A 23162-nucleotide genomic window follows, 5' to 3' on the forward strand; every position below is an offset into this window, starting at 1 on the left:
CCGTTGGGTTCTTTTCTCCTGCCCCTCCGGTGGAAGCATCTCGTTGCTCGGCACATTCCAGCGGTGAACGCGGCCGCTTTATATCAGACAGGAGTGGGGCTGAAGAGGCCCTTGACAAGGAACAAAGAATTCCACATAATGATGGTGAAGGAGCAGAAACGGTGCCTGGTGGAGTTGACGCTGGCTTCCGCCACCTGCAGTCGCTATGAAAAAAAGAAAAGAAAAAGAAAATCAAGAAACATCTACTTTTCTCATTTGCCTTTCACGCACTTTTCATCAGTCGGGGATTGGAACTAATCGAGGTCAGGCTGACTGCGAGTTTACTTTAATTTACAAGCCGCATGCGAGGAGGGGAGCAAATGAAAACAAAAGCAAACGGCTCCGAAGGCGGCGTGGATCTTTTATCGCCTAAATAAATTGCTTGTAGACAAAAGGAGTAATTTGCCGCAATAAGAAAAAGGAGAAATCATGCTCATCAACTTGTTCCTGCAGAGTCGCAGCAGTGTGATACACAGGCACCCTCTAGTGGTATGTGAAAGAATCACTGTGCATGATGTTCCTGTCGTTTGAACTGTTGTAACTCTAAAGTTGTTGTTTTGGCCTCAGCAAATAGGTGAGTTTTTTCAGAAAATAACTCTATAGAACATTTTTCTGACCTTTTTGTTTGATTGTATTAAGATCAGATATTTCTCATGTCAAACATGTAACTAGAGTGGAAACTTCCCCTTAAAAGGCTAATTCATCTCGAGAATACGACGTGTCATTTGCATAATGATGCGATGATTCTGAAACGTGTTGGAGGCACGGCGCTGTTGATTGATGGGAATGTAATTATGACACCTCGCAAGTTATTAAGCTGTAATCAGGCTCAGCCACTTATCTTTAATACTTTCCTTAAGTGCACAGAGGATGGGAGAAATGAATGCCTTTTATCACACCTTCAACCAAGCATCGGGGCTTGGTTTTCCGCAAAACAAACGCGCCTCACAAAAACAAAAAAAACTATTTCGGTGACTAATAGTATTTTCGGCATTCGTCTTTTTAGGCACCTTATTATTATTGTATTCCATCTTGGGATGTCAAAACTCCTCAGACATGATACGATGGTGCAATTTTTATTTATTTTTTACACATTTTTGTTAAAAAAAAAATGCACAATGTGCTGTACACGCATGTATCACTGTTTTGTTAACATGTCAAGTTTCATCCTTCACTAACTTCCAAGAGAAAAAAAAAATCAATAAACTTTGTACTTTGTTACATGTTTGTTTCTTGGCCACATTTTGTGCATTTTACATAGCAGCCACAATAACATGACCCGCCCCCCACGTCATGTCCGGGGCTCAGTAAAACTGTAAACGAGCCAAAAACGGCGGTCCTCGACTATGCGGCATCCGCTTTAAGCACCAAATGGGGAATAATTATACTGCTGTAAGTTGAAAATGTCACCAGTCTTCCTGTTTACTTTTTTGCCGTGATGCGATGACGTACAAGTGTTCCTAAGTGCTTAGCCCACGCCCTCCCCCCGACTCCCACCTCCCGTCCAACTTTAGCTCTTTCATCCCTTCAGACCCATGGATGGTTGCAGTGGACATGACGTGTTGGCATGTCTCAACCAATAAAATGCATAATTTGGATGATGTCAAAACTTCTGGTTCATGATTGGATCTTAACTAACCAGTCATAAGTGCAAGTTGATTTGCATGACGTTCATGTTAAAAAATGTTGCTTGCTAAGTTTATAATTTGACCCAAATAGTGGTCAGTCTGTTATTTTTTTTTCCCCGAAAGTCGATTTGCCTTCATGCCTTCAATGCCTGTCCACCTTTTTGCTTTTTGTCAGCCGCTTGGTGTGTGTGTCACATCCCCGTTTGCTCGCCGTTCCGTTGACAGGCGGCTGATCAGCAAACAGCCGCGTGTCATCGGCCCCACAATTCCACCTCACGCCTTCTCCGTCTTAATTATATGTATCAGTAGCCGGATGGAGAAATAACTACGTGGCACTCCTCGCCTGTCAGGATTCAGGAAGCCGGCACGTCACACCTCCTAAATAGCAGCAAGTTTACAGAGGGCGTTAAATGCTACAGTTGAACGCTAACGATACATGAACAGAAGGACCGTAGTATCTTAACGTACAGGTTTAGTTTGGTCTGTTGCCTAGCTTGTACTAAAAGAAAAAAAACACTGTAGTATGAACAAAATAAATAAACTAATGTTAAGAAAGGTGGTTTTATCAATAATAATGAGCATACTAATGGATTTGTGCGCCTTTAGAGGGTGTGGCCTAGTGAATGATTCAAGAGTTGGACTCAGTTATCTACAATTGAGTTTTTGGATATGAGTGAGCCTACATTACCTTGCGTGTAGGGGAGACCGGGGCTAGTTGTATCATGGGTAAGTTGTCACATTGCAATTTTCTTCTCCATCAGAGAGCGCAACGAAAAAGTGGAATACTAGTATTCTTCGTACAAATGGTCAGCGGTTGTACTGTCTGACAGGAGAATAAATAGCACATTGTGAGCTGACATGAGTGCCAGCGCACAACCCAAAGTTAAAATGTTCAACTTAATAATTTTTCAAACAGGCGTCGTACATAGACAAATTGTAGCAGCAAATCATGTCATGCCTCAGTCACTGTTCTGTTTTAAGCTAACTTTAACTCGAGCGAGTTTTACTCAACATGGTAGTTTGGGGCAACTTGTCTCAGTAATTTTGGGGTTTGTTGTCACATATGCAAAGAATGGGCCAATGGAAATGCACCTCTGGCAACTCTTTTTACTTATGCCAGAATTGTTATTCCGATGATGAGTCTGCATAGTGAGAACTTAGTTTGCTAGGTTTTGTCTCATTGTTTAAAAATGGATTTTTCCAGTTGTTACAACTACAGTATGCTCATATGACAGGACTGGTTAATGTTTCATAATGAACCATCCATCCATCTGCTTTATTTTTTTTAAATTAAAATTAATCTCAAATGTTCAGTATAAGGGAAGCAAAACAAACATTTGAGGCTGAGAGCTATGACCTATATGCCAGCAGTTCCTAAGGACTTTAATTTATTTCATAATATTTTATCTTAAGGTTTGCTCATTGACTACAGTAAATTGTCAATACCAATGATAAACACTTGATCTGGCTGTAAAAGCAAACACAACAAAACAAGAGAACAAGGATAATTTTCCCCTTGTTTTATTAGTTGCAAAATTCAATGTGACATCTTATGCTCTTTATACTAAGTATAAATACGGTTCACTGTATTTGGATAAAAAGCATGTCACGGGCATGTTATAATCCACTCGGGGATCTTAAATTGTACTCGTTTACTGCACATGGTTGATATTTTGCAAGCAACAAGTGGCAGCCGTGCTGCCGAATCCCAAAGTCTGCTCTCTATTTGTCAGATTGTATTTTTTTTCCCTTGGCCTCGTTCCCCCTTTTCAAATACTCAGCTTTGTGTCAGCACAATGACCCATTTTCCCCGACCGAGATCATTAAAGTTTCATCTCATCTTAAAAAATAGTTGAAGCTGTAATGGAAAGGCGAGGATTACGGATGAGGGTGGGGGCGGGGAAGTGGAGCAGCTCCTTTGCACGGAGTCTGCGGAGAATCCTTGAACTGAAGTCAAGCGCCTCCCCTGTCTACAGGCTGCATGTTGTAAATGGATTTCCATTTCTTACTTTATATCTTTTACTGCTTTTTGTGCCGTTGCTTGAAGGTAGCATAATTTTCAGGGGCAACTCCCACTGCATCGTCGAAGCGAGAGAAAAGTTTTAATCAACAGCCAAAAGGAAGGTTCTACAATCTTTTGAGTGATTATCCATATTTTCTTCCATCTATTCGCAAATTCGCCATGCAGGCTCCATTTCGTAGTATGCGAAAGAATCACAGTCGGCCCATTTTTTTACGGTGCTACTAAGTTTGCGATCCACTGATCGGTTCATCTGCGCCGCAGAGAGAAGCTCCGTAAATGTTGGGGTGTCAGAAGCTACCTTAGCGCCATAACTCCAGTCGGTCGTGCGGCGTGGGTGGGGGAGCGTGCCGTGAGGGTAATTTGTAGTGGAAAAAATGGGCCCTCATTTTTTTTCCCCGGCCACTCGTAAAATCAGACGCCCCATTCTGCCGCGCTAATCCATGGAGCGGCGAGATCTCCCTCCCCGCCCCGGCCGACTTGGCCGCTTGACATCGCCTTCCATCATGCGTATTGTATTGCAAAGGGTCGGGCCATTATTTATTTCCCGCGATCCCTCCGGGGAGGAAGGATCACGCGGAATATTATGACCTCCTCCCTCTTGCCTCCCGCTCGGTCATCCTTCTTTTGAGCTTCTGAAAGGCGAGCCACAGTGGACGAGGAACTTTTATTGGTGGTTGGGAGCAGCAGGCAGAAGGCGATTTTGTATTTCAGTTTAGGGATACAAACCACAAAGACGTTCTTTCTTTACAGAAGTATTCAGCCCTTCGGTCTGTGTTATTGCCACCGAGCAGCTCCCTGGAGATTTCCAGTCAAATGCGGCTCTGTCCCTTCACGGATCAATACACGAGTGCCCAACAATGCTTTGGCGGCGGTGCACACTGTGCGCTTTTCCTCCAAGAATGGGAAAACGGAGAGAGGGTGGTATCGGGTTGTCTTGCCAAATCTGTCAAAACTTACAGACTCTATACCGGGGTGGTGAGATCCGGTCCTCGAGGGCCACAGTCCTGCTGGTTTCGGATATTTCCCTTCTTCAACACAGCTGATTCATGATCAGCTCATCAGCAAGCTCTGCAGAAACCTGATAACGAGCCTGTTAATTGGAATCAGCTGCACTTCGAGTAGGGAAATCTGCAAAACCTGCAGGACATCGGCCCTCGAGGACCGCAGTTTGCCACCCCTGCTCTATACAGATCGAGGCCTACTACATATAAGGACTTTTCAAGTCTTAGAAAGGTTTGATAGAGTCCGTCCATCTGGAGAACATACGCTTATATTAGGGGCGTCAAAATTAGTGCGTTAATTTTGAGTTAATTTCAAGTTCCTTTAACGGCACTAATCATTTTTTTAAACATGCCCCTTGCTTGGAAAGACTTGGAAAGTCTGTAGTGGGGGAATTTCATTCTTAATGCAGCAGACACATCCACATCAAAATTTAGCATCAATAAATGCAGTAATAATAATGAATATATTTGTGGAGACTGGGTTCAAGTTGTATTTTACATTTTTTAAAAATGTGCAGAAGTTCACGTTACTTCATGTTAAAGATTAACTCGCTCTTAATATGACAAGAAAAAACACTGAGCTGTCACCAATGTCTTACAAATAGAATTATGCCATCTAGTGGCAGAAAAAAGACCAACACAAATCAATACTCAAGTATAAAACATCTTTTTAATTTTAACTAAATTGTTTGATTTAATATGAAATTACTGTATCAATGACTAAAAGATGAAGCCATATTTCTATTTTCATTTTTACTTTTGTGTATGAAAACTTGCTGTACATGCTATTGTGCATTTGGAACATATATAAACTTTGCGATTAATCCCGAGTTAATGATTGTAGTCATGCGATTAATTATGATTAAAAATGTTAATTGCCTGACAACCCAAGTTTATACAAAAAAACATATTGGCTAGGTCACCTTACCGCCCACACGGAGATTTTTGGTTGCAAATGTTGAACATTAATATTTCAAATAGTCAGCCCGTTATGTGACCCTCATTGGTCGAGAAGGGGCAATATCGGGACAAAAACACCTCGATTGTATTGTGAGACAGGTTAGTTTTACCCTACTGAGGATCTGCCGGAGAGATGAGATGAAAGCATTCCTCTCAGACGTGTCTCTTTTCATCCTGCTCTGGCAAATATAAGCGTGGCATTTTCTTTCCCAGCAGAAGGGAGAGTCGGGTCCCAAACACATCTGGGCTGTCTTGCTTCTTACCCCAGAGAGATGGCGGTGGCCCACACCTCTCTTCTTTCAGTCCTGGAATGTTTCGGACACACCTCACACGTGTCTTCTTTCATTTTGATTCCAGCGAGATCCAAGTCTCCCTTTTCAGAGCGACGGCTAACATTTGCGACGAGAGGGCGACTAGCTTGTTCAAATCACCGTGATGTGGCAACAAACAAATCCTAATCGTGACCAATCCCCGCATCGGGGTTGCAATCAATCAGGCCGCCGGAGACCTTCGGCATTCAATAAACGTCAACGGGTTTTTCTGCACGTCGTCGAAGGGGCGGTGGCTGAAATAACACACGGTTAACAATTAGGGAGCTCCCCCCCCCCCGCACCCCTCGCGAGCGCGTCGGCGGTCATTTAGCAGGAAGCGCGACACGGCCCCACGCAAACCCAAATGCCACCATCTAAATCCAGCCTTAATTAGGCCGCTGTGGCCGAGGACAGCAGGCTGAGGGGACTGACAATATTAGTTGTTTACAAAAACATCAGCTTCCTTGTTACGCCGAATGTGTGACAGGGTGATAAGGTCACGCTAGGGACCCCATTATAGCCGAGGAGACGAAGCTTAATCTTGAAAATGGATCCCCCGTCTTTTAGCTCATCCCTATTCTGTATTTCCCGACGAGGCTCCAAGCTCCTAAATGGTCAATGTTGGTTGTCGGGCAAATGTATGCACATATAAATTATTGAATTTTTTTAAAAAAAAATTTTTCGAGACGTGCCAGTGCAGGCTATTAAAGCACGACTGTTGCATTGTGTTCCGTCGGTGCCGGTGATAATGATGAGCGCTCTGTGTCGCTTTCCACCAGGTGAGGAAATAACAGCCACGCGCTGGCCTTAATGGGCCCGCTCAGCACCCCCTAACAACATCCCCCACCTACCTCCGACCGCCCCCTCATTTGACAGAATGTTTCAATTCTGGAATAACAGGATGTTTTTTTTTGTTTTGTTTGTTTTTTCCTCACAGCAGCCTGAACATTCAGCTTGTGCCTTCAGTGTTCTCCTGTGCCGGGGTTAGACTCAAGGCTGATTGGTCTCGAGTGTGTTTTCTGTGCAGGCCTTTGAGCGCAGTGTTGATTTCAAGCTGTTTTCATAACAAGGCCACCTAATGCAAGCACTCCACCATGGCGAGGCAAGGAAATTCAATCCGACTCTTTGATATGTTGAAACAACCTACACACAATGTGAACATATTCACTACTGTGTTTTTTTTGTGATTGATTTTAAACGCCACAATGATGATTCCTGGTCAGACTAGCGACCAAGGTAGGTTTAAGGGTCTTGAAGAATTTTATTTCCAATTGGGAATTAGGTACACACCTAAGGAGCTAACGACCCTCAGAAAAGCTTTTTATGTATTTATTTATTTGTTTAAATCCAAGACCGATCATTGTTTAAAAGGGACATTCTGTGATCCCGAGCGGCATCTAGTGTTGAACTAATAATTCATTCATTTTAAAAACTGTTTATGTCAATAGTATGCACCAAATATTTTGTATCGCATAAAACTTTGTTTTTTCATATAATCGTAGGTCTCGTAATCACTAATTATATTACATTGCTGTAGTCTGACCTCATGAGAGCTGCCATGTATCGCCGCCATCTTCCTGCTGCGGATGCCCAACCGGGCGGTGCCTGCACCGAGTGTGTCGACCACAGATTACCTTCCACAGCCGGGGCCTGCGGGTGGTCTTCGTGATTCGGGCCCGTCGCTCGTCACTCTCTGCTTTGCTTTTACTAGCTCCTCCCGCTAGCCGCTCTTGTTAGCTGCTTTGGCTAATTCCAGCTCGCTCGAACTTTTGGTGTCACTCGTCGGGCTTCACAACGGCTGCCAAGTCGCCGTCGCTCGCCGAGATGCTCGTTTGCTCACGCATATTAAGAATTGACGGTAGACTTGCTAAATATGGTCTCTCTGAGCCACCGTAGTGTGCGTGCTCCCAATTCTTTGATCACGATATGGCGCTAGGGACACACAGTGGGTCCTTAACTTTTGACGTACAGTTTGGTTTAATGTTTTAGAAAATTTTTCTTTTCAAAATGAAGCTCGAGGTTGTACTTTGGTGCGGAAAGTTTGAGAATGTCTGCTACAAAACAGGGTCCGCATGTTGGTGTATGATGAATGGCGTCAAAGCGTTCTTGGCTCAATAATCGTCCGCTAATGTCCTTTTGCGCCCTCCTTAGTGCGGTGCTTTGTAAATGTCAGCATCCCCACGCGTCTATCGCCAGGTCAGACGATTCTCCATCCATCTCCTTGAGCGTTCGCGGCCCTCGCGTTCCCGTTGTCGAGTTGTCCCTGTGTCGGACAAACGTTGTTCTTCCAGTGCCGCCGCCATCCCTCTTTGTCACCCTGGGAAGCTCCTCGTTCATCTTTATTCATTTATTGAGTGTGCATTCCTTCATTTTGCGAGCCACTTCACAGACTGTAAGCGTTACTGATTTGCAGTATTCCTACATGAGTTAAACGTGTGTCAGTTAAGGTAGACTAAGAGTGTACAGTGTGTCTCAATAGGGTTAGGGTCCGTCGGGGTCTGTGTCTTAGGTTAACTTGATAAATACCCGCCTGACCTCGGAGTGGACTTGGTGGCTGTGGTTAAGGTCAATGACCATCTAAAATGCCCCTGTGTTGTAGACCATGCAAAAATAGTGGACAGACCACACTCTTGATCTGCTTTTGCTTTGTGCGTTGCGGCGCATCCAAACTCTGTCGTTTCTTTATTTCGCCGTAGCGATCCCACCTCCAAGTTAGTCGAGCGTATCCGCCGGAGACCCCGTGGCCTCGGTTTCATCTTGCCGCCATGTCACCGAGCCAGCTCAAAGTAGGGGAACGGGCGACTCTGCGAATTGGAGCCACATCAAGGCGAAGCTATGTTTTATTCATCGCCGCAAAGATTGTGGAATTCCGAACCCTCCCGCCTTTTGCTCTTAAGCTCGAGCTTGGACATCAAGACATGTTTGGATTTCGGTGCCAATGCTGCTGAGGTTGTTTTTAAGGGCAGTGTTGTGTATTTCTCCTTCCTCAAACTTATTATATTAATTGCCTTGTGCGGTATTCTTCTCTGCAATCTTGCTGAGGTGGACCTCGGCATCCTGCTGACATTTTTTTTTGTTGCCTTTTTTGTTTTGTTTTGTTTTAATATCGCTGTCAGTCTTGTTTGTTCGAAAAATTTCAAAAACTTTTTTTGTAGATGTCACCCACTGAAAATAAATGTTTTTCAACAGCATTAAAAAAGCCATAGCTAAGCCAGTCCTTCATTGTTCGGAAAGGTCCCACTACAGAAATGGTCATTAGCATTAAGCTAGCTAGGTCTTTCTTGAGTGTACTATTTGTTAGAAATACACTGTTAATTATGTTTTCTAAGTAGTTGAAGCAATTTACAGGCAATAAAATGTTTTGTTCATCAGTGTTTATCTTATGTAATAATTTATTGACAAAAAAAAACCCATGATGATATCAGCATTTTCCTTCTGTGTGTTTTGTATGTTCCTTAATGCGCTTCCAGAAAAAAAGTACAAATGTTCAACTTGAAAAGCATTTCTACCTCTCGTGATGTTGTAGTTACAACCAGCTAAAGTTTGTTCTGCTTGTTAGAGCCAAAGCAGGAGACGTCTCAGGTGAATCCTGCGATCTTGTAATCACAGAAGCACATTGGGCAGACTGAAATGGCTTCATTATAACTGCTAAATGACTGCACGATTCCCTGGCAGAGTTTTGGAGCGCAAACACTCGTTTTGATTTGTTTTTCTTTCTGTTTTTTTTTTTTTTTTTCAGCACATAGCTCGGCTGCTGCCAGGGCTGACTTTGTCCGTCCCGGAGAGGTTAAACATGGCAGCTATCGACACGGACAAGCTTGGGCTGTTTGGGAACGCTGCGTCTCTGCGCTCTTAATTACAGCTGGCTGGGCACTGGACACTTGCTTCTGTTATTTATATATTTTTTTTCTCCTTACTCCTGGCTTCACATCCAACTTTTGTTTTACACTTTTTTTATGTCTGCTTTTTCTTATTAATCTCCACTAAGGAGGCAACATGGGATTTTGCTGCTGCTTCATAACAACTTTCTGCATAGCCTTAGATACAGCAAAGTGGATTTTTCCAATTGTGACATTCCCAATTAAACTCAGGAAAAGTGTGACCCGAAAATGTGAACAAAGCAAACGCATTTGTCTCTAATTTGAGTAAAAAATATTGGTTGACGAAATCAGAATGTCAAAGGAAGTTTCATGGTGATGTGATCCATCTTGGCCTTTTATTTTTTTTTATCTTTTGACCCTTATTGACCAAAATAAGGTCATGTGCTATAGAAAAAGGGATGGAAAATCCAATCCGAAATTGGAAGGGGTTCAAGTGAGTCAGCCTTGCGGCTGGTCTACTCTGATGCTCTGCTACCTCCATGTGGCTTCACCACACAAGCGCGGGCATGGTGATATTTTCCCGTGAGAGAAATAGCTGCATGTAGACCAGGTGCAACTGCATGCTGAGAATGCCGCTCTTTGCACCGAGATAAATCCGATGAGGCAGCCGGAAGGCACATTATGTGTAAAGCCAGCTCCACTATACCACGGTCAAAAGTTATGACAGATAAATGGTGCCCTCTTCTGGATAAGACTCCAACTGACAGAAGGCACCAAGTTGAAACAGAGCAGGGTAATCATTATAAATACTGCAGGCAAAAAAACAACAAAATAATGACCAGCTAAATCAATACGTTCATGTGCTTATGTTTTGCAGGTTGGAAGAGTAACTCAATGAAGGAAAATGCTGTACAACTTTAATAGAGTACACAAGTGGCACACAACTTGCACGGAGAACACGTCAAATCAATGAGTGAGTTTTCTTTCATTTGCATGTAAACAGTGAACAGGAACAGGTTTAAAGGCCTCAGTATGCTTCTACGAGAGGCTCGCGTCGAGGCGTCACGTTGGAGCTCCGCTCGTGCGTTTGCCTTCCGACTTGTGCGCAATACACATCACAACACACATCGGTGTCTGCTGGAGTTTCACACCAAGTCCCGCTGTCGCTATGGCTGGGCCGCCACAGAGTGGCGATTCCTCTGCATTTTATGGCGGATTCAGGAAGTTCAATTTAATTCAGAAACACGAAACAAAGCCGGGGGGAGATTAATTATTGCCAATTTGCACCGGTGTCGGCCGTAAACTCGCCAAAACACAACAGCCGTGCGCTTAGCGAACACAGTTTTTTATTTTTTTATTTTTTTTTGTTATTGTTGTTTTCCGCCTCTCGTCCCAGGCACATATCCACATGCACAGCCGTGGTCTCCGAGCAGGGAAGTCGATTTGCGCCGCCAGTTGCCTTCACGGAAACTATCTGGGCGGGGGGCGGGGAGAGAGAGAGAGAGAGAGAAAAAAAAGAAAAAACGCCATCGAACGGACCAATCAGAAGCGAGCGACGCCCCGCCATCGATGTGCGTCCAAGGATTGGCGACGTGTGCACGTCGGCCGGTCACGAGCGACGCAGCACTTAAAATTCATGGCTCGCGTCGATCATGTGATCGACGGCGCTCATCGACGCGAGAGCAAACGTGGAGGCATAAATTAGGCTTGAGGCGGCAATTAAGCGTGACTGCAGCCGACGCAACATGCTCATGCCAGCTGATCTGGAGATGTTACGCTCCAAAAAAAAAAAAAAAAAAAGAGAGATGTCACGCTCGAGCCTTCCTGCTCCAATCTGATTGGAGCAAATGAAGTGGAGGCGTGTCGAAGCAGTGCTCCGACAACTGCTTGGGACGTGCCGAACATCACGTGACCACTGCAAACGCGGCCTCCGACGTCACAAACGCGTCAGCGACTTCGCGGGAAAGGTGAACTCGTGTTTGACAAACCCACCTGCAGTAATTCAAGCCCCAATTACTTGAGACAAACATTCGGAAAGGTAATGATCATTCGGCTCAAATATTTTCTCCATTCTAGGATTATGGAAATACGAATCCCATATAATAAAAACAATATCCCTGTTCACAACACCGCACTTCCGCATTATATTCTGTCCAGTAAATTTGACTATTTACAGTGCAACCAAATAGACAATTTCAGAGTAATATTTGCACTTGGAAGAGCGTCAAATCAATCATTAAAAAAATACTAATAATAGTCCAAATTGGAACTCACGACCTTCATGTGAGAGACAGCTGCTCCACATGATTGGCCACCGAGCGCCTGACGTCAGTGTTGTGTATTAATAGATCGCCGGTCAGCTGCAATTTTCCGACAAACGCTGAAGTTGCAGATCGCGAGGTCGTTCCTCAACCCATGAGAGACAGACTTTTATTATTTCTTTGTTTTTTTCCAATTCTTTATTTTATTCTATTCCAAGTGTCAATAAATAATTGCCTCCTCTAAAAATACTGTTGCGAAAATCAAAGACAAAAACAATACACAGAAAGTTGAACTTTACTTGTATAAATATAAATAACACTTTAAAAGGACACAATCCCACAGTTCAAAAAGTTCGACATCTACTGAAACTTAATTGAACTTATGAAATGCGGAGGCTCACACATGATCGCAAGTAACGAAGCTTTGGAAACAGCAGGTTTGACCAGCAGATGGCGCTCTTGCAGTGTGTCAAATGCCTCGAAGCAGTGCTTCGTTTTAGCGCAGCCAGGCGAAATTGTCTCGAAAGTGGCTCATTGTTTGGGACAGCCTCGGTTTATCCATCCCGAAGATGATCAGGTCGGTTCAGTGCAGTCCTCCGTCCAGCAGGGGGCAGCTGGCGCCCTGTCCAGCACTAATTAGCCAATGAGCTTATTTAAGGAGGTGGCGCCCAGGTGCAGGTCAGCCTTCATCGCCTGCCGTCATGTTGCTTCTGTTTGCCGCGCTTTTCTGCTGGGCCCACTTTCCGCAAACGGGTAAATCCACTTTGGTGTTTTCTTCTTGAGCTTTTTCATGACGCTCGTTTTGTTTTCAGGCCGCTGCGTGCCGTTACGACTGCGCCACAAAGGTAAACACTGTTAGCATGTTAGCATGTGAGCTGGCTTGACTGGGCAACATTTTGGCTTCATGGCAGACGTGCTGGACAAAGTGCTGGAGTACACCGAGAACAACCCGGAAACGCTCGCAGGCCAGTGCACACTTTTCAACATTTGGATTCTCTTTTCTTTCATGTTCTCGTCTCCGGTGTTGACATACTGGAAGGGAGAAAGTCACTCTGTCACTTCGCTCGTCACGCTTTTTTTTTTTTTTTTTTGTACATTGATTTTTTGCAATGTAACAATTTGAATATGGGAAGAGGCGCTCGTCTTTGCGTTTCGCGTGAGGCCACGTGGAACCCGTCACAACTCGTAGCCAAGTTCAATCATGTGCGGCAGAGCCACGCCCAAATCCAAATCCATATCGTCGCACGCTCGTTTCAGCTCAGGTGACTCGTGACAAGAAAGTCAAACTTAATTGACTTCAACCAACTAAAACTAACAAAAAAAAAAACTTAAAATGATTCGAAGTAGATTTATTTTGATATTGACACAAGTGATGTCAGCAGCCAATAGAAAAGCACCAAAAAGATGAGGTCGCTCACATGCTTTTTTTTTTTTTTAAATTGCACACGTCATCCAGTTTTTTTTTTAAAACTAACATTGAAAGAAACTAAAACGAAGACAAAGCATTTATTAAATAACTAAAAGGAATAAAAACTAACTGAACCACCCTGAAAACAAATTAAAACTAGGTACATTTAAAAAAACAAAACTCAAAAAGAAAATTCCAAAATGATAGTAACTCTGCTCGGAATGTTGTTGGTTTGAAGGGTTTTGGTTCTCAGCCTTCAAGTTTCAAACTGGCAACTTCATTCAAACGGCTCCATCCACTTTTTGTGCTAGGTTTGTTTTTTTTGGTCAAGGTTTTCAGTCTTTTTGTTTTTCACGAGGAAGGAAATGAAATCATAGCGCCCTCTGCTGGCCGCATTGTTTGGCTGCCAATTGAGATGAGACGATTTCAGTCCATCGTCAACATCCTCAAAGTTCTAGTTTGACTTTTCAAATGTCAAGAATGCCAAATGCTTCCCAAAGATTTATTTTATTTTACAGCGCCCCCTTGTGGAGATGAAATCATTTCCAGTCCTTGTTTTTAAGATGCTTGTTCGTCTCTTATCTGTTGGTTAAAAGTGTTGAGTTAGCAAGTCCTCACCCAGTTTGTAAGTGGGTGCCAAAGTTTGAAAGTCTGTCGATTGTTGCATGATGTGAATTTTGCCGTGATTGAAATGGAAGAATGTGTTGCTGAAACTGTGGACAGGGTTGGTGGACGACGAGGTGGTGGAAGGCGACTTGCTTCTTGCCGTGAGTGCTCGCTGGCCCACTTGCCGTTGAACGCTGCCAAACACGGAGCGAGCGAGCGAGCGCTCACGTTGCTGGTCTTGTCCTCGTCAGGATTACCGCAACGCAGCCGCCAGAACGTGGCCTTCCGCCGACATCCTGTACGACGTCGATCCCAGCTTGAGTAAGTGAGCGGCAGTCACGGTCGGAGCGCAAACCCGATGCCAACTTGACGTCCGTCCGGCCGTCCGGCAGACGTCCGCAGCCGCGACATCGAGGCGGCTCTCAACATGATCTCCTCCCACACCTGCTTGACCTTCCGGCGGCGCGGCAGCAAACAGGCAGACTACCTCTTCTTCAAACGCGGCATCGGGTGCGTCCATGTTTTCTGCTAGCCCCTCCCCCAACGTGGGCGAGCGCCATCTTGACGCCGTCGCTCTGCGGCAGGTGCGCGTCCTACGTGGGCTTCATGGGCGGCAAGCAGGAAGTGCACGTGGCCCCCACCTGCAAGGTGGGCAACATCGTCCACGAGGTCCTGCACGCGCTCGGATTCTACCACGAGCACACCAGGATGGACCGCGAGAACTACATCCGCATCTTGCCCGACAACATCATGAAAGGTCAGACCGGGGTCGCGCTCAGGTTAGCAATACAAAAAAGGTCACGATATTGTCAAAAAAAGCCAAAAATGCACAAAGTTGTTCTTATTTTACAGTACAGTACAGTAATGCATCGAAACGATCTCTAATAAGATTTCAGATTGAGGCACTTGCTTCCTAATAATTGAATTCCTCCACAAATTGACTTTCTTCACAAGCATATTACGATCTCCTTCATCTGGATTTCAAACAAAGAAGGGCCAAAAGATGCCTTGTGAAAATGAAACTGCACTAAAACAAAAAAAAACTATCCACCAGAGGGTGCTCAAAGATGTGCTGCTTTTATCGTGACATGACGACGATGATATGTTGTGGCAGTTTTAATATTGCCGTATCACGATATTGCCGGTATCGTTGCATCCGTACTCCTGAGTAGCCTTTTTCCTCTAATTAAAAGAGGAACAAAATCCCCTTGTAAAGATGTTTGAAAGCTGCACTTGTGAAAGTATTTAGTGTCTTTTCAGCGCCTGCCAAAGGATGAATTCGCCCTTGCAGCTGTCGGACTGGTGACATTTGGCCCTGCATGCCCTCCAGTGGCATTTCATCAGATTGCATCAGTCGAGCGCTGAAATGTGTCATTTTGTTTGTTTTTTTTGTTTGCAAGGACATCATAAGAACTTCCGTAAGCAACTGGGCGAAACGTTCCAGCTGCCGTACGACCTTCCGTCCATCATGCACTACGGCAGGTAACGTACGCCGGCTCGACTGCGTTGCCATTTGTGAGCATTGGCCTGACGGGCGTTGCGTTGCGTTGCGGCCGCAGGACCTTCTTCTCGGCCAACGGGCGACCCACCATCGTGGCCAAGGTGAAAGACGACAAGATGGGCCAGCGCTTCGCCATGACGCCCACCGACGTCACCAGAGTTCGTCTGCTCTACAAATGCGGTGAGCCAGCCGCTCGCCTCCTTTCCAAGCAGTTAGCCGCTAACGTCGCTAACGGGCCGAGGTGCACTTGGACTCAATCAGGCCGAGCGCAGCGGTTGGAACCTGCGGCCACGCCCACGCTGCTCTTCCACGGGCACGTATGACGTCGCCGGCAGCAGTCGCCACTGGAGGGCGAACGCAAACCAAAGTCAACACCCCCCCGCCAACCTTGAAATAAAATCCACTTTGCCATCACTGCAACTGCGCAGAATTCATTCCACTTTTTGCAATTGCGAGTCGTGCGCTGAAAAGTGCAGCAAATTGTCGGCGGGATGGTCAGGCCAAACTCTTTGCTCATGCAGAAAAACTAGAATCGATCCCAAAAATCAGTCGATGATATAATTGCATATATCTTGCATTGGCTCTGAATGACCTAAAGTAGGATGAAATCTTTCTAAATGACTCTTGAGACCCAGAAGCATTTGTGGCTTCATCCGGTATGACAAAAAGATGTCTGCCATCGCGGATGTGAACACAAATGGGAAGGTTTTTCCTTTTTCGGGAGTTTATTGTATGAATTGGGACAAGTATGGGCCGAACGATGATTGGCTTAAAACTGAGACGGGATCTGCGTCAAATTGAGACCAAACATGGCGCCTACAGTTGAACATTTGTGACGAAAGAGCGCCCTCTCGCGTTCATCCAGCGTGTGCGCATGAGCAGAGCACGTGATCTGCATTTACAAAACCCGTCTTCCAGTTCATCTGTATTTACTCGAGGTGCGGGGAAGAATTTGGATTTTTTTGCGCTTCCGTATTAAAAAAAAAAAAAAAGTTTGTTACAACGAGAAACGGAAGAGGCGGCAAAACGGAAGTCCACTGCTGTGACGTCACATGTCTGAAACAAAACAGCCCTTGGCTTGGCATTGCGACATCGTTGTTGTTTTTTTCCCGCTTCCACGTTGTCGTCGCGGCTCTTTTCACCTGGCGAGTGTCGCGACGAGACGGACGACATTTGAGCCACATTTGAGCCTTGAGGGCGTCGGAACAAGCAGACTTTTTTTTTTTTTTTTTTTTCCCCCAAGCAAGTTGTGGAGTGAAGCGTCGAGACATGGCCCAGCGCCGAGGAGTCATCAGTCTGCAGTTCAACCAGGACCACAGTAAGCACGAGCGGACCGAGATTCGCTCTCGCTCCCACCCGCTGTCGTCATTCATTCATGAATCACCATACATGATGTAAAAAATATGCATATCACGCGACCGCCGTCCCGACCTGTCATCACGCATCGGCGCATCATTTCTTGCAAATGAAAAAGCATTTGAAACGAGTTCCTTTGTTTCATGTTGCTATTTTCACTGAAATGAAATCATTTATTTGTGCGGTGGATCGTGACGCTGGCCGGCCGCCTTCTTTGGCCACAACAGGTTTCAACACTGACCTGTAGATGTGACTGGATAGCCCATAACTCTAACCCTAACCCATACACGTCAGTGCAAGACGTCGAAGTCACAGGGCGGCCATCTTGCTCCTCCCACCTCGCCAGCAATCCGTACAGATGAGCCTGTGTCCAAATTCACAAGGCCGGGTCTGGAAAAAACAAAAAAAACAAGGCTGGGTCTGTCAAGACGCTATCGGTGAGCCTGCACGATCGGTGACGCGCATGCGCAGAAGCTCCCGTCATCTTGCACCGTCAACTACGGCAATTTCACGAGAACAAAATACCTTGATATGCCTGCGCGATAATGCGTGTTCGTAAAAACATGATCCACATTGACATAAATGTTATCTTAGATTCTTGATGCATTATATATAAAAAAAAAAAAAACTATTTAAATTGTACAGGTTTTAAAGACGAACGTTTTACTTTTGACCCCATTACATTCCTAGTGAGTCTTCATTGTTATAATTTAAGTTTAGTCAGCAGTATTTTTATTGTCTTGAAATAGGCGTAGATCTGTGGCTTTGAATGAATCATTTCCTAATTTGCTGGCCATGTTGTTTACAACGCATTGTGGTCTATATGAAGTGTTGACTGACTGTTCATTCTTCCTTTCCCAAGTGCCTTGTGGCTTGTTTTGAGCGAGCGCAGCACATTTGTTCCCCTGTGGACGTTGGGACAGCCGTGGAAAATGTGGGCCACTTTCCAAACCACATTCAGGCATGAAGTCCAATTCCTGAACGTCGACGGCTCACATTTCATGTGATGGCCTTCAAATCGGAGCACGATTGCACGCGTAAACTTGCCCCCCAAAATGCGTCCCGTGAGCCGTTTGGGCAATTGTGAGTGTGAACAGCGCGGAAGCGGATGAGCGGCGTTGCAAATGCGCGGCGGCGTTGGCCGCACGCGTGGCGGGAAACGAACGAACGAACGAACGGAAAGTTTGGGAAAAGCTCTTTGCATTTGCTTTCAGGTTGCTTCTGCTGCTCCATGGAGTCGGGCGTGCGCATTTACAACGTGGAGCCCTTGATGGAGAAAGGACACCTGGGTGGGTGAGCGTCTGGTCTGGTCTGGTCTGGTCTGGTCTGGTCTCGGCCACCGGCCGGCGTTGCTGTCCCGCTAACGCCGCCTGCCGTGGGCTTTTGCAGATCACGAGCAGGTGGGCAGCGTGGCGTCGTGCTCCATGCTGCATCGCTCCAACCTGCTGGCCCTGGTCGGGGGCGGAGCCAGTCCCAAGTTCTCCGACATATCCGGTGGGTGACTTGTCAGGCCGCCATGATGATGATGATGATGACGCCGCCGCCGTGCCTTCTCAGTGCTGATCTGGGACGACGCGCGCGAGTGCCGCGACGCCAAAGACAAGCTGGTGCTGGAGTTCACCTTCACCAAGCCGGTGCTGGCCGTCCGAATGCGGCACGACAAGTGAGTGGACGCTCGCCGCGGCGGAGACGGAAAAGAAATCACAACGTTCGAATTGGAATGAGGTCGATGATGTCATTTTTCATGGCCACAGCAAAGAAAAGTTGCAGTGCCGTTGAAGGTGACGCGTTTGACTCGGAAATGTTTTTGGTCCGCCATAAGTGTGAAAGGAAGCGACAAAATGGAAGTGATGCAAAGCCTGAAAAGCGTCACGTCAACACAAACGCGAGTTTGAGGAGCTCGTTTCTCGCCACACGTATTTGACGCTCGCCTTTCGAGTGAGCAACTTCATCGGATTTTTTGGACCAAACTTTTTTCTCAAAATAGTTAGTCCAAATCCACATTTGACATGCAACCAAAAGTGGGAATGTGAGCTGGTGTCCTTAATTAAGAGGATGACCCCTGACCTCCCACCTCCCTCTTCCTTTGCAGGATCGTGATGGTATTGAAGAACAGGATCTACGTGTACAGTTTTCCCGACAAGCCACTCAAGCTTTTTGAGTTTGACACGCGGGACAACCCCAAAGGTGAGCGTCGGCCATTTTGGACTCGGGATGTAAGATGACGCCAGTATCAAATATATTCAAAGCGGCACGTGTTCAAAAAGGCAGCTTGATTTGTGTTTGTGCAGTTGTAGCACCCTCTGGTGGCTATTTTTTTTTTTTTTAGTGCAGTTACATTTTGACAAGCCACATGAATGATCAGATGAAGCCAACATAATATTCCTGCGAAGCAAGTCCAAATATGGAGAAGGTCAACGTGTGCGTGCATGGGAAGAAAGTGCTTCAATATGATTGGAGAGCGTAACGGAAATGCTCTTCATCTTGTCTTGTTTGCGAGTATGAGCTCTTTTTTTCGTTTTGTTTTGGAACCAATATTGTGACCTTTTTGAATATCGGCATCCTCCCCGAATGTGCTGCTGATTTGTTATGCTGACGTTTGCACGGCTGTTTTTGTTTTGTCTGCGGCAGGCGTGTGCGACTTGTGTCCGAGTGTGGACAAGCAGCTGCTGGTCTTCCCGGGACACAAATGTGGAAGTTTGCAGCTGCTGGTGAGTTGCCTTTTCTTTTTTTCTCCCCCCCACTTGCCCGCTTGCGGGGTCCGCCACATCACGCCGGCCATGAGTGTCACCAGTGAGACATTTTCAGCAGTTCGGATTTTGTCCAGAAGGAATTTCATCGATGTTTTGTTGTTTGTATGCAATTAATACTTTTCAAAAGTATATATTTTTTTTCCTATTTGTTGTCGACTGCTGATGACATCACCTGTGCTGAGGAATGACCAATCATGGCTCACCTGTTTTCTGGGTTTGGTCAGCAAACTGAGCCGTGATTGGTTGTTACCAACTTCCTCAACACAGCTGATGTTGACAGCAAGTGGAAAAAAATGTAGCTTCCTGAATGCGTCACGTTTGCCTTCAAATGTGTCGTCTGCGGCGCTGGCGAAAGTCGTATCTGACGGAGCTCGCCGGCGAGGGCGTGTGGCAAATGTCGGATGTCGTTTTCGCTGCGGGCGGCTTGAAGGTGGCAAAGCCGCGTGAGACGTTTTCCACCGGCAAACGTTTCGGCGAAGGCCTTTGCCGCCTTGAAGGCAAAGCGCATTTGCCGGCCGGTTGACCGACGCGGTCGGACCCCCTCCCCCAGGACGTGTCCAACACCAAACCGGGGACGTCGTCGGCGCCGTTCACCATCAACGCGCACCAGAGCGAGATCGCCTGCGTGGCGCTCAACCAGACGGGCAGCGTGGCCGCCTCGGCCTCTCGCAAGGGGACGCTCATCCGCCTGTTCGACACCGCCAGCCGCGACAAGCTGGTGGAGCTGCGGCGAGGCACCGACCCCGCCACGCTCTACTGGTGAGAGCGCCGCCGCCGCCGCCCGCTCCACTTCCTGTTTTCAGACGTGCTGTTTTTGCGCACGCGCAGCCTCAACTTCAGCCACGACTCGTCCTTCCTGTGCGCGTCCAGCGACAAAGGGACGGTCCACGTCTTCGCCCTCAAAGACACCAAGCTGAACCGGCGCTCGGCGTAAGAGCTGGCCGCGAAGCTCCGCCCGCCTTGAGCCCGCGCTCACGTGCGTGTGTGTGTGTGTGTGTCAGGTTGGCGCGCGTGGGCAAGGTGGGCCCCGTCATCGGCCAATACGTGGACAGCCAGTGGTCGTTGGCCAGCTTCACCGTGCCGGCCGAGTGCGCCTGCATCTGCGCCTTTGGCAAGAACACGTCCAAGAACGTCAACTCCGTCATCGGTACGTCCGTCCGTCCGTCCGTCCCTCACATGCAAAAGGCGGACGCTAACGTTTGTGTCCGTCCGTCCGGCCCGCAGCCATCTGCGTGGACGGAACCTTCCACAAGTACGTCTTCACGCCCGACGGCAACTGCAACCGAGAGGCCTTCGACGTCTACTTGGACATTTGCGACGACGACGACTTCTGAGGCAACCAAAAGCAAACAACACAAAATAGGACTCGCTTGTCGCCGTGGCAACCTCTTCTCCTCACTTCACTTGGGCAGAGCGCTCGCAACGCTCCCGCGTGCTTGGAGTTGTTTTTTGAAACAAATAGTTTGAATGCAAAAAGTCACAAGTCATTTCCAAAATGTCTCTTTTGAAATCTTTTTCTTACATGCATGAAAAAGACGACATCAAAAACACAAGCAGACACATTTTTTGTCATCTGCATGAAAGTGCAGATTTTTTGCAAACAAGTCGTCTCGTCACGACGGACTCGACGGCTTTCGCATCAAGCGAGTTCGCCTCCAACGTTGGGGAACTTTCCAACATGTTTGCAAATGGCGTCTCGCGGCGCACGCAAAGCAGCTTGACGGCATTTGCGAGCAAATGCGCCTGAAAAATAACATTTCTTCTTTTGCTGGAATGTGTTGCTAGTCGCACGGCTGCCGTCCACGTAGCAATCAGCTGAGGAGGATTTTGGCCAAAATGCTGGCTCGGCTTGTACAAGTTGCACATCGCAGTTAGGTCAGAAAAGCGTTTGGGCGGATTGTTGATGCGGGCGAGCATGTGCAAGAAAGAATGACAAGAAAAATGTATGACGAGGTCTGCTATGTACGTACGACGGCACAAGTCGGGCTGCCGCAAGCAGTTTTAAAGAGCAGGCGAGTGAGCCAACTTGGACGGGCGAGTGCCCGCAAGACGGGCAAGGCGGGAAATGACCTGGACAGGTGGGACACGATAAGTTGCGGAGCGAGCAGAACAGGTGAGTCTGTCAACTGGACCCGACTGACTATTTGACTCAAGATGGCGTTCTGGCGCCGAGATGTGGTCGATTCCGTGACCATCTTTTGGATATTTGATCTTTATTGAAAGAAAAAGGAATCGATATCCCCAGGGTTGTAAATACATATTAAAAAAATAAATCAAATCCGACAATGCTGACTTTTGTGACGTGTAGCATTTGAAAGCTAAATAAGAAACAACATTTTCATGCACTGTTTGGTGCTATCGACTTCCATTATAATTGCTCATTTTTGATGCACTGTAAACGCCGTTTGTTATCATGCATTTGCCTTGATTTCCGCGTCAATCTGTTCACTTGCAAGTCAACACACGGAGAAATCAAAAATGAGGGTTTGAATGTGTTTACGCCCCTTAACCACCGGATGGCGCCAGAGACTAACTAATGGTTTTTGGTACGCTACAATGGCGGCACATTACTGCAAATCAATGCAATTAAAAGTGTCTGGATTGCTAGAATAGTTTTGTGCGGGTCTTTGGGCATTGCTGACTGACGTTATTTTACGAAATAGAATTTTATTTGACAATTGTGCATTGCAGTATGCGCGTTTGCATATCAGTTTGAATCAGCATCCAACAGCTATTGTTGTTGTGTTTTTTGTTCTTTCGGGTCTTCCTTGCTGTAGGAGCCACATCGTACCTTTGGTGGTTTCTTCCTGTTGTGGGATGTTCTTAAGGAAGGCGTTACAGGAGCCTCCGGACTAAGACCACTAGATATCAGAATAGCTACTTCCCTACTGTTGTTAGACTCCTGAACACTGTCTCCTGATCATAATTGCACTACTGTAAATAAATATCATACTGTAGAGATAGTCATATACAATTATTTAGCTGTTTATCAATATTATATACATATTTATATCCTGCCATAATGTGTATATACTAACCGATCTTATTTTTAAAATATAAAATTTATTCTTGCTAAAGAACTTCTGGATGGATGCAAACTGCATTTCCTTGTTCTGAACTTGTGACAGTGCAATGACAATAAAGTTGAATTCTATTCTAATTCTATTCTATTCTTATATATGCGATGAAAACGTCCTCAACGTTCGCACATACTGTACTAGCACGATGATTGGCGGTGGGCGTGGTCTGGCTTAATTAGTAAGTGGGCTCACCTGTGTTGGGGAGGGTGTGTCTATCTGGCATTGATCACCTGGTGGGGTGAACCTGCATGGGGAACAAACGCGATCTTGGAATCCAGTTGAAGTCCAACAATCAACTTTGAATACGTGCAGCCGTCAAGTGTGACCAAAGAGAAGCAACGTCACTTCGTGCTGCATGTGGAAGGAACGAGGTGCACTGCCGTCTTCGAAAGGTACCTTGCTCGGCAAACCGAG

At 46.2% G+C, this 23162-nt stretch overlaps 3 protein-coding genes across 6 annotated transcripts in view; all 3 read left to right on the forward strand.

Moving 5' to 3' along the window:
- Positions 1-10087, forward strand: part of LOC144003042 (uncharacterized) — a 365050-nt gene extending 354963 nt beyond the window's left edge. For all 3 annotated transcript variants that reach the window (XM_077498802.1, XM_077498803.1, XM_077498804.1), the window contains one exon: positions 9702-10087. In XM_077498802.1, coding sequence (XP_077354928.1) covers positions 9702-9818 — 117 coding nt within the window. In that variant the 3' untranslated portion in view covers positions 9819-10087. The remainder of the gene's footprint in view (positions 1-9701) is intronic.
- Positions 10088-12698: 2611 nt separating this feature from the next.
- On the forward strand, positions 12699-15979 carry LOC144003041 (zinc metalloproteinase nas-14-like). The gene is made up of 10 exons (XM_077498800.1): positions 12699-12797; positions 12857-12889; positions 12956-13009; positions 14176-14219; positions 14310-14379; positions 14451-14568; positions 14643-14815; positions 15459-15540; positions 15618-15739; positions 15821-15979. Exons 1-10 carry the CDS (start codon positions 12746-12748, stop codon positions 15880-15882), a joined length of 810 nt encoding a protein of 269 aa, XP_077354926.1. The 5' UTR covers positions 12699-12745; the 3' UTR covers positions 15883-15979.
- A 609-nt stretch (positions 15980-16588) lies between these two features.
- On the forward strand, positions 16589-21960 carry LOC144003040 (WD repeat domain phosphoinositide-interacting protein 4). 2 transcript variants are annotated; one of them, XM_077498798.1, is made up of 10 exons: positions 16589-16877; positions 18130-18204; positions 18305-18409; positions 18473-18578; positions 19008-19102; positions 19547-19626; positions 20219-20427; positions 20497-20598; positions 20670-20815; positions 20893-21960. In XM_077498798.1, the coding sequence occupies exons 1-10, from the start codon at positions 16829-16831 to the stop codon at positions 21000-21002; spliced, it is 1077 nt and encodes a 358-aa protein (XP_077354924.1). In that variant the 5' UTR covers positions 16589-16828; the 3' UTR covers positions 21003-21960. The 2 variants fall into 2 exon arrangements, with proteins under 2 accessions (XP_077354924.1, XP_077354925.1); XM_077498799.1 differs by lacking the exon at positions 16589-16877 and having other exon boundaries at positions 18130-18208.
- Positions 21961-23162: the final 1202 nt, after the last annotated feature.

This window comes from Festucalex cinctus, chromosome 16, assembly GCF_051991245.1.
Source record: "Festucalex cinctus isolate MCC-2025b chromosome 16, RoL_Fcin_1.0, whole genome shotgun sequence".
NCBI lineage: Eukaryota > Metazoa > Chordata > Actinopteri > Syngnathiformes > Syngnathidae > Festucalex > Festucalex cinctus.